This window comes from Schistocerca americana, chromosome 8 (assembly GCF_021461395.2).
Source record: "Schistocerca americana isolate TAMUIC-IGC-003095 chromosome 8, iqSchAmer2.1, whole genome shotgun sequence".
Classification (NCBI taxonomy): domain Eukaryota; kingdom Metazoa; phylum Arthropoda; class Insecta; order Orthoptera; family Acrididae; genus Schistocerca; species Schistocerca americana.
Window position 1 is genome coordinate 525,139,545 of NC_060126.1, and position 11,875 is coordinate 525,151,419.

General features: G+C 38.8%; 1 protein-coding gene across 1 annotated transcript in view; it reads right to left on the reverse strand.

The window, feature by feature from the left end:
- Positions 1 to 11,542, reverse strand: part of LOC124545359 (odorant-binding protein 59a) — a 178,155-nt gene extending 166,613 nt beyond the window's left edge. The window contains exon 1 of the mRNA XM_047124264.1: positions 11,422 to 11,542. Coding sequence (XP_046980220.1) covers positions 11,422 to 11,517 — 96 coding nt within the window. The 5' untranslated portion in view covers positions 11,518 to 11,542. The remainder of the gene's footprint in view (positions 1 to 11,421) is intronic.
- Between the last annotated feature and the right edge of the window lie 333 nt (positions 11,543 to 11,875).

The window sequence follows — 11,875 nt, forward strand, 5'->3', positions numbered from 1 at the left end:
ATCTGGTGAATATGGTGGCCAATTGAGGCCCATGCCAAAGGCCTCTGGATATTCCAGAGCCAGAATGCGGTCCCCAAAGTGCTTTTCTAGGACATCTAACATTCTCCTGCTTTGATGGGGTTGAGCTCCATCTTGCATGAACCACATATCATCAAAATCAGGATCACTTTGGATAATGGGATAAAATCATCTTCCAATACCTTCATGTACCATTTGGTAGACACTGTGCAATCAAGGAATATTGCACTAATTATTTCGTGACTGGACACTGCACACCACACAGTCACCTGTTGAGGGTGAAGAGACTTCTCGATCATAAAATGCAAATTCTCAGATCTACAGATGTGCCAATTTTGCTTATTGACAAACCCATCCAAATGAAAGTGAGTTTTGTCGCTAAACCAAACCATGCATGCTCGTACTAATCCCAATCATGCCCCATGGCCAACCATGGAGTTTGAATATTCTAACACAAACCATTCAGAAGTTATGATGATTTTATGTCATATAGTTAAATAATTGTCACCCTGTATAGCCAACAAGGCACTTAGTGCAGAAATAGAATCGAACGTATGGAAACTTGGTTTTAATGTTAGGGGAAGAATTTTGGCACCATTGAAAAGCTTTGCAGATTGTGTTGTTCAGTTGCTATAGTGGAGAGGGTGGGCACTATAGTCTATAGCTGTTGATGGCTGCGAGCATAAACAGACTATAATTTTGATCACCACAGGGGAAGGAATGGTGCGGGGAAACAAACCTCACCTCCTTTTTGCTGGGTAACAGTCTACAACAGAACTGACACATTGTCACAGGTATTGCCAATCCATTCTGGTGTTACAAGGGTCATAATTGAAATCTGTAATGGACCAGGATTAGTTACTTCATTTATTTCAAAAGAAGAAAAGAAAACAATTAGCAATGCACAACACAAATCATTCTGAGACAGCTACTGTGCAATTCTTGTTGAAGTTATCAGAATACTGTTAACGATGTAGTACAGGCCCAACTTCTAGTCATATTCGATGCATGTACAGATCAAAACACTCACCACCAAATTTGCCATGTTAAATAGCTCATTGGATATAATAAGCAATGAAACAGCATCTACTAAGTAATTTCGCATTTTGAAGCAAAATTCTCATCTATTTCGTGTTTATCAGTCACTATGTGTATGTCTTACTCATCTTACCTCTTTGACATTTTATTCTAGTGCAGCCTACCTCATTGGTTTTAACCTATTTTCTTGGAATGTCTTTCTGCCCCTGAGCTAGCTCACTGAATATACAGTCATCTGTGGTGTGTTGTGAGTGAAATAGTGCAAGGAACAGAGAGTACATCAGTGAGAAACATCAGTTAGCTATGTTTGTACCCATGCCGGATAAAATGCCACACACTCCTACACTAATAAAGAATATGCAGATGTGGTGTATTATTATGACTTCTGTGATGGTATTGCTCCTGCTGCCATCAAAATGTACTGTTGGTGCTTCCCAGCACATTGAATTCTTGATCGTAGAGGATTTACCAGAGCCTTCAGCACATTGTGTAAAATAGGTATTCTTCCAAGTCCCCTGCTTTTTTTTTTTTTTTTTTTTTCTGAAAGTGTAGTTCAACAACCTGTACAGGAACAGCAAAACATTGTTGAAATGGTGCTGCATAGCCCTATGTCCAGCACATGGCAGCTTTCAGCATGTACCAGGGTCCCATGAACACCTCTATGGTGAAAATCATATACGGAAAACTTGTACCATTTCACATACAGCATGTCCACTAACTTCACATTGATGACAATTCCACACAACTTGAATTTTGTTACTGATTAAATGACAATTCTCATTTTCTTCCATTAATACTATTGACTGATGAAGCCACATTTTCATGGAATGAAACCAACAACACAGATAATAATGTGCACGCTACAGTGAAAACCAATTTCCAAGTTCATTTTTCAATCGGCATTTAGTGTGGCATGATTGGCAACATGTTAAGCACAGTAATTCCAGAAGAGCAAAAGATGGGACAGAATTACTTGCATGTTTTGAAAAATCTGTTTGTTGAACAACTTGAGAACATTTCTTTGGCCATACAAACTGCAATGTACTTCCAGCATGATGGAGCCTCTTCTCATTTCACCAGATGTATGAGGGAACATCTTAACCACACTTACCCTAATTGCTGGATTGGTTGCAGTAGTAAAATGAACTGACTACCGAGATTGCCAGACTTTACACCATTAGATTTTTGTTTCGGTGTTGGATGAAGTCTGAGGTGTACAAAGGCAAGGTGAATATGTGATCTGAACTGCTTTATCACATCATGGATGGTGCTTCTCATATCAGAAAATGTACAGAGGCACCCAGACAAGCAACACATGTCTTCTTAAGAGTGCACAAATGCACTGAAGCTGATGGTAGAATATTTGAAAATTTATTGTGAACTGTATATCAGCTGTAATGTGATGTGTACAATAATGCTTAGAGGCGACTGTGCAAAAATATGTATTTCTCAATTGATACTTTGTAAGATACATGTTGTAATGTTTACTAACCATTGTACATATGTAAACCTTATAATGTTTTGATGCTTCTGGAATAATCTTGAACACTTAACTTTTGTGTCTGCTTTTTGTTGATTGAGCAGTGTCTCCAGCAAATAAACAATCTTTCCTGTATGAAACAACCCTGGTAACCACATTCAGTCTATCAAGACAGTTTTTGCAATACATTAATATGAAAATGATGTACACGACATGCTAGAATTAATCTATCAACTAAACATCAAAATCCCATCCAGGATTGACATAAAACAATACTGTCTTCAAGACTGACCCAATAATAACTTGATATAATACTGGGCTAAAACTGATCTGACTGTCCTCCCATGGCTACTGCCACTGGTGCTTGTACAACTTCCAACAATTTCAAAGTATTCCTACATATTGTTTAAACAGAATATAATTTTACTTACAACTGAAATTTACATGCTTTCAAAAAACTGATTACAGAATTTAACTTAACAAATGGTGACAACTGGCCTGATACAATCAGTAAGTTGAAATAAGTTCAGTTTTGTATAAAAGTTCATGAAATACTCACTGACAAAAATTCATTGATTGCCTCCATTAATTACTTCATAATTATGGTATGACTTTTGATACTAACATGAATCTGATGTCTTCACATTGAGTTCTATCATTATTACCACTGCTCCTTTGTATATTGTTCTTACAAAGAATTTTCTCAGTGTATATTTACATTTGGTTTAACATACTTTGAATTTGCAGTACAATCCTTGCATAAATTTAACATGATTATTTGGTATGCACTTAATTTCTTTAGAAATTAATTAGGTTTGATTGATACAATAAGTGAATGATAATACAGTTAAAAGGTTTGCATGTACTGGTTGACCCCGTTATTGGTGGATTCATTGTCTGTGTTTTTGCTTTTATGTGATTTTTGTTTTAATGCCAGTGTTGCCATCTGTTAACAGTACACAAAAGCAGTAATGTTTTAGTGCATCTCAATGCACATCTTCAGTCCTGTTTATCAAGGTATGAATCATTAGTTAAGGTCATTAGGGCTGTGAAGTTACCCTTGACAGGAAATGTGCCTGTTGAGGGAAAGGAGTATGCATGAAGTTTGTATTAATTGGAAACAGAGTGAGAACTTTGTATCACTATGAGAATGGTGCGCATATTGTTGACTTTCTGCTGTGAGAGCTGTTTGTGACAATTTAGAATCATTTTGAAGAACTGTTTACTGTTCAACTGACTTAAGTATGGCTAAAGTGACCAGGTCTTGAGATCTTGCATGTAGGTGATGAAAAGAACGAGAAAGAACGCTGAACTGTTGGATTGAGCACCATAACCAACAGCACATGCCCCTCTCTGGAGCTGCTATTCAAGGTAAAGCCAAGAGCCAGCTCAGGTTGATTTGATCACTTCAGGCATCATTTTAGCTTTCACAACATTAAAATGGCAGGAGAGGCAGCTGAAGCAAATGAAGTTAGAGCTAAGGAACTAAAGAAAGAGGACTGAAGGAACCGTGACAGAAAAACGCTATGTTGCAAAGCCAGTTTTCAACCTCTATGAAATGGGATTATTTTAGAAATTAATGCCTAGCTGTAAATTTATTTCTGTTGGAGAAAAAACAGCATGTGGATCTAAGGTTGCCAAGGACCAATACACCCTTCTCTATGGAGGAGAAGCTGCAATGGATCATGAATTAAAACCCTTTATTATCTACCACTCTCAGAACCTTAGAGCACTAAAGGGTTGTGATAAGAGCAGGATGCAAGTTCATTGATAATGAAATAATAATTTCAGTGAGTTATTGTGTGTTTCAGTGTTACATTTTTAAGTTTATAAATTTTGCATTAAAATGCATTTCACTAAAAAGATAATATCTCCATCTCCATCTACATAGATACTCTGCAAGCCACCATGCTGTGCATGGTGGAGTGTACTCTGTACCACTACTAGTCATTTCCTTTCCTGTTCCAATCACATATAGAGCGAGGGAAAAACGATTGTGTGTATGCCACCATAAAAACCCTGATTTCCTGTATTGTATTGTCCTTACGCACAATGTATGTTGGCCGCTAGCAGAATCATTTGGCCATCAGCTTAAAATACTTGTCCTCTAAATTTTCTCGATAGTGTTTCTTGAAATGAGTGTTGACTTCCCTCCAGGTGTTCCCATTTGAATTCCTGAAACATTTCCATAACATTTACGTTTTGTTTGAACCAACTGGTAACAAATCTAGCAGTCTGCCTCTGAATTGCTTTGATGTTGTCCTTCAATATACCCTGGTATGGCTCCAACACTCAAGCAGTACTCAACAATAGGTCGCACTGGCATCATATATGCGGTCTCCTTCATAGGTGAACCATTGTTTCCTAAAATCCTCCCAATAAACCAAAGTTAACCATAACCCCTTCCCTACCACAGTTCTCAATGCTCCTTACATTTCATATTGCTTTGCAATGTTATGCCCAGATATTTAAATGACTTGATGGTGTCAAGCACGGCACTGGTAATACAGCAACCTAACATTACAGGTTTGTTCTTCCTACTCATCTGCACTAACTTACATTTTTCCACATTTAGAGCTAGCTGACATTCATTACACTAATTATAAATTTTGTCCAAGTTGTCTTGTATCTTCGGACAGTCACTCAACTTTGACACCTTACTACACACCACAGCATCATCAGCAAACAACCGCAGATTGCTGCTCATCCTCCCTGCCAAGTCATTTCCTTATATAGTCAACACCAGCTGTCCTATCACACTTTGCTGGGGCACTCATGATGGTCCTGTTGTCTCTGATGAAGATTTGCTGTCAGGGACCATACGAGGGGTGTTTGAAAAGTCTGTGCAAAAATAAAAACTACTTATATGTTTGGGGCAAACATTTTTTTTTATTTTTTGACATAGTCTCCTTTTAGACTTATACACTTTGTCCAATGCTGTTCTAATTTGTTGATTCCTTCTGAATAAAAGGAATTGTGCAAGTCTGCAAAATAGTTATTAGTTGCTGCAATCACCTCCTCGTTTCAATAAAATCTTTGTCCCGGCAGCCATTTCTTCAAATTGAGGAACAAATAGTAGTCCGAGAGAGTCAAGTCTGGAGAATAGGGGGGATGTGAAATGAGTTGGAAACCTATTTCCATTAATTTTGTGACCTCAACTGCTGAGGTGTGTGCTGGTGCATTGTCTTGGTGGAAAAGGACATTTTTGCAGTCCAATCGCTGGTGTTTTTCTTGCAACTTGGTTTTCAGATGGTCCACTAACAATGAATAATATGCACCTGTAATAGTTTTACCCTTTTCCAGATAGTCGATAAGGATTATCCTTTGTGAATCCCAAAAGACAGTCATCATAACCTTTCCGGCTAAAGGAATGGTCTTTGCCTGTTTTGGTGCAGAATCTCCCTTGGTAACCCATTGTTTAGATTGTTCTTTGATCTCAGGAGTATAGTAATGTATCCATGTTTCATCCACAGTGACTAAACAATGCTAAAAGTCCTGCAGATTCTTCCTGAACATCCTCAAACCATCATTGCAACACTTCACACAATTCCATTTTTGGTCAAGCGTGAGCAACCACGGAACCCTTCTTGCGGATAGCTTTCTCATGTCCAAATGTTTAGGCAAAATATTATGTACCCATTCATTCAAGATGCCCACAGCACTAGCAACCTCACACACCTTAACTCATCTGTCATCCATCGCCATGTCATGGATTTTATCAATGATTTCTGAAGTCATTACCTCCACAGGGTGTCCAGAACATTCAGCATCACTTGTGCCTATATGGCCACACCAAAAATTTTGAAAGCGTTTATAAACTGCTCTAATTGAAGGTGCAGAGTCACCGTAATGTTTATCAAGCTTCTCTTTAGTCTCCTGAGGCGTTTTGCCTTTCATAAAGTAGTGTTTAATCACCATACGAAATCCTTTTTTCGTCCATTTTTTGACAATCGCTCAACTTCCTCGATTCACACGAATCCCAAAGACAAAGAAATAGACCAATATGGGTGAAACTTGGTGTGCATTCTTTCCAAAGATGCTACTAACTAAACATGAGCTCGATATGCACTGGTGGTGCCATCTCTTGGATTTTGCACGGACTTTTCAAACACCCCTCGTATTCTGGATTCTATTACTTAAGAAGTTTTCAAGCACTCATGTATCTGTGAACGTATACCCTATGCTCACATCTTCATTAACAGCATGCAGTGGGACACCACATCAAATGCTTTCCAGAAATCTAGATGGTTCAAATGGCTCTGAGCACTATGGGACTTAACATCTATGGTCATCAGTCCCCTAGAACTTAGAACTACTTAAACCCAACTAGCCTAAGGACAGCACACAACACCCAGCCATCACGAGGCAGAGAAAATCCCTGACCCCAGAAATCTAGAAATGTGGAATCTGCCTGTTGCTCTTTATCCATAATTCATGGTGTATCAAGTGAGAAAAGGCCAAGCTGAGTTTTGCACAAGTGATGCTTTCTAAAACCAAACTAATTCATGGACACAAGCTTCTGAGTATCAACAAAGTTTATTATATTTGAACTGCGAGCATGTTCAGGAATTCTGCAGTGAGCTGGAGTTAGGGATATTGGCCCATAATGTTGCAGATCTATTCTCTTTCCCTTCTTATATACTGGAGTTACCTGCACAAATATTCCAGTCACTTGGGACTTTGTGCTTTATGAGACATTCATGATAAATGCAGGCTATGTAAGGGTCCAATGCTACAGACTACTCTTTGTGTTGCAGAATTGGGATTCCATCTGGACCTGGTGATTTATTTACTTGCATGTCTTTCAGTAGTTTCTCTGTGCCAGGGATGCTTGTTACTATGTCATCCATATGGGAGTCTGCACTATGGTCAAAAGACATAATATTTGTATACGATTCTCCTGCATGAATGATTTACTGAATGTGAAATTTTAAACTTCAGCTTTCATTTTGCTGTCTTCAATGGTCACCCCAGAGTGATCAACGAGGGACTGAATGGAAGCCTTAGATCTGATTAGTGATTTTACGTAGGACTAGAATTTTCTTGGGTTCTCTGCCAGATCTTTTAATAAGGTGAGACAGTGATAGTTGTTGCGTACTTCACATAAAGATCTTTTCACAGGTACACAAATCTCTACTAACTTTTGTGTGTTGTAATTTGTGCATTTTCTTTTGAATCAAGAGTGTGACAGCCTCTACTTCCTCAGCATCTTCCATATTTCATTATTAAACCATGGTGGGTCATTTCCATCCTTTATACCCATATTAGGTACTAGGTACTGAGGCCACAGTTGCCTGAGACTGCAGTTGTGAGTGTGAGATTTGCATTTGCGTGAGCATGTATATGTATGTGTGTGTGTGTGTGTGTGTGTGTGTGTGTGTGTGTCATCTAATTTTGATGAAGGCCTTACTGGCCAAAAGCTATATTTGTGACAGTCTTTTTGTTGTTCCTATCTGTGGCTCAGCATCTCCACAAACAGGGTGAGTAGGAACCTTCCTTTTCAAAATATTCTTACATTCCATCCTGGATTTTCCTTTTATTTTTACAAAGAAACATTATTATTTTAAATGTAATATGAGAGTAAACAAGAACTTAACCCCACATTTTACACATAAAATGGCTCTTGTTTTACACAAATTTCGGTATGCATAGTGATTCCATGGAATCCTGTATGTGACTTCGTGTAAAGCCTGATATAGCATCATAATCTCCAAAATATACAGTATTGTTTCCTGCATTTTAGATTGTCTCATTCTGCTACATTACAACTTGAAGATGTATTGAATATATAGAAAATAAATAACATTATACATTAAATGTATTCTGTCTCAGAAAACTTTCAGTATAGGATTACTTCCATATGAAGGTTTTTGATTCAAATGATTGTTCCTGTCATATCCCTGATTACTGTTCATTCTATCAGTTTTTGGGCATAGGTTCAAGCCTGTGCAAAAAACAGTGCAGTGTATGCAGTGGTGGGGTGCTCATAACTACAAAGTCCAGTTCTGCCCAATCAGCCAACATGCTAATGCAGGCACCCAGTTCTACCTTCCCATTGGCCCAGATGTTGATTTCAGTAGTGAGGAAACTGTTTATTTTGCTCTTGACAATCAACTGCAACAAATCCTGAGTGAATTCCTGCTGACAGTGTGTGTTGTAGCCACAGTATCAGCCCACAATCTTTTTCAGCACAAATTTTTACTAGTAGAGCAGTCAGAGTGGCTCAAGTGGTTACCAGAATATGCAGCCTGGCATTTTGTAATTCCTTTGACATGTGCCACATACTGAATGCAACAGTGAATGCAACAGATAGCATCTTAAGATTAGTCTCAGATGACGGAATGTGAGGTTGTCATTCTGCCTTTGGTTTGGCCTTGTATCATCCAACTATTTCATGCCACACATTGGGGGATAATATGGATTAGTCAGTGGCACTTATGCTGGCTCAGTACTGAAACAGCAATTGAACTTGTGTGATGCTCCTGTTGTTCTTCCTTCCTCCAAGGCATGCCTGGACAACACCTGGTAGAGAAACATGTTAATTTTGTCATGCTGTTTCAGGGAGTTATATCATTTCTTTTGGTAGACAATCTTTCCTTTTGTGCCAGTCATTGACAACCCATGCTACCATCCTTGCTCTCTCTGTGGTATTTGCAATTGATTGAGGACCCTAAGCACTGGTGTGTGGCAATGGCTCCAAGTTTACTCTGACAGAATTCAAGGTCTTCTGTTGCTTTAATGGCACTGAATACCTGACAACCACTGCTTCCACCTGGCCTCAATCTCAGAGGCAAAGCATATGGTCAGAATGTTCAAAACTCTAATGTGTGAGGACTTGTACACAAGATCAGCTGAGGAAGCTCTACACAGCTTCTTCAGTGTGTATAGGTCCTCCCCTTTGATAGGACCAGACCTGCAGTGTATTATATGGGCACAGATATTGAACCCTGCCAGATCTCCTGCGTCCCACTCAGTGTTCGTAGTACAAGTACAGATTAACATATGCATAGGGTGCCTTTGTCCCGAAGCAGACTTTCAGCCGACACCGAGGTTGGATCCAAGGGTTAGTCATAGGCCAAACGAGCATCATGGATGTTTGTAAGCTCATAATCATCAGAAAAATCATTTAATGTACTTCATAACAGCTGTAGTCACTGCAGTGCCTGTTTCTTTGGACATGCATGCATGTCCAGTCTGACCTGTATGGGAATATACATAATGGATGTATGAGTACAGGTCACAGATACATGGTTGACAACATATTGAAGTTTGGTTCTGGCCATGAGCCATGCATGGATAGCCAAATGATTAGGCGAATGCTCATGACAAGGGGGGAATCTGGGTTCAAGACCCAGTCTTGGGCATATTTTCATTGCCATCATTCCATTCCACAGCAGATGGTTATCCTTATTCGCAACTGTGAATACATTTAATGTATTTCATAATGGCGGTAGTTGCTGCAGTACCTGTTCCTTTGGATATGCATGCATGTCTAAAGGAACTTTGCATCGTAATCAGTATAACACAGGTAATGCAATATTGTATATGTCATGGATGATTGTGAGCTCATAACCACCAGAAAAATCAGCTCTGATGATGAATGCATACATAAACAGTGTCTTGTTGTCACAGCCTTCCACACAGGGTCCTGACATCCACTAAACCACCCACTGAGTTACCAGCCATAGCCCTGTGCAGCCTCCACTGCCCACTCACTAGTTTAGCATGTGTTGTTGCTAACTCACTCATCAGCATGCAGATATGTGATTAGAGTATGAAACATCAGAAATGAGGAACTGTGTTGTTGCTAACTCACCCATCAGCATGAAGATACGTGATTAGAGTATGAAACATCAGATATGAGGAACCACTCACACTATCCTGGACCCTCCAAATTTGTGTTGTACCACCGAGCCATCTGCCTCTAACACTCTGCCAACTGTACCACCCCCAAGGGACCACACTGGGCCATTGGGTATGGCTATTCTAGAATATGCTATAACGCACAATCTCCCATGGAATTCCACTATGTTTGAACCACCCCCACAAACTTGCACTGCCATAAATGAGCCATTTTTTGCCCTATGTGCTGACTGAAAGCTTTGTATTCACATCTACAGTGGATATAAATAGTAAAAATGATGCAGAAATGCTGTAGGTGATAACAGTCAAATTGTGTTAAACCTGTAACATAAGACTGGACTTCGTAATGAGTAATTTATGATAGCATTTTAAATTCTTAAAGTTGGTCAATAATCATATGAAATATTAAAAATCAAATTTTTGCTACTCTTGGAAGCAATTGGACAGGCAACCTGCAACTGGAACCATGAACCATAAACAATGGCTCCATGAGCCATGAACTGGGATAGCTGTGTATTGATATAGATTAGCATTGGCACTATTTAAGCAACAATTTAAAATATTCTTTTCTTCTGTGTCATGATAGCTATCCATCTCTGATGACCTTATCACCATCAGGACCCTTAGCTTACTTTTAACACATCTTTGAATCATAGAAACATAATCCACTGAATTTAATTAGCTTTAAGTGTCAAATTATTAAAATCTCAAGCCCTTTACACTGTTTCCTGCAAAGAAGAGAAGGTAAGAAGGAGATTGCTAACATGTTCAAGGCTTAACCTCATTACATGTCTACTTTGGCGATAATTGCTATCAGGAACTAAGTAAAATATATACAAATCAAGGATTATGTTAAATGCACCTGCTGAGATATGTACTCTTATGTTAGCAGTCAGTAAGCTGTTATCTTGTGGCAAAGATATAAAATACGCATTCTGAGAGATTTTAGCAGCAGATCAACTAGTAATAACAAAATATAAATGCAAAAATTAATATAAGACCATACCATAAATAATACATACTTCACTTATTGACAGCTGCAGCACAAGAGCTATAGTAGCAGTTAACCACAGACTCCACTTCATGGCTGCAAGAGTTGTGTGTGAGGGCAGCCACATCTATTTATGGTTTCAACTGTGATATGTGGAAAGTTCTGCATCAGTTGCTACCTTGTGCTGTCAGTCAGTCACCGCACAATGCACAGATTCAGTCCCTCAGTTTGACATGCAGGTTAATGTTACAGTTCAGTACTCATGTCAGATTCAGTTCCTCAATTTGACATGCAGATTAATTTCACAGTTCAGGAATCATGTTACTGCCTACTTCAGAAGCTTAAATAGAATAACATCCAGTCTTCCTGAGAAATTGAAATGTAGTGGAAACAGCAGATTAAATTTTATGTTTGGGAAACTAAAGAGCACAAGCACAATTTTGAAGGTCTTCTGTTATGTCTTATCTGTCTTCAATATCTGTTTT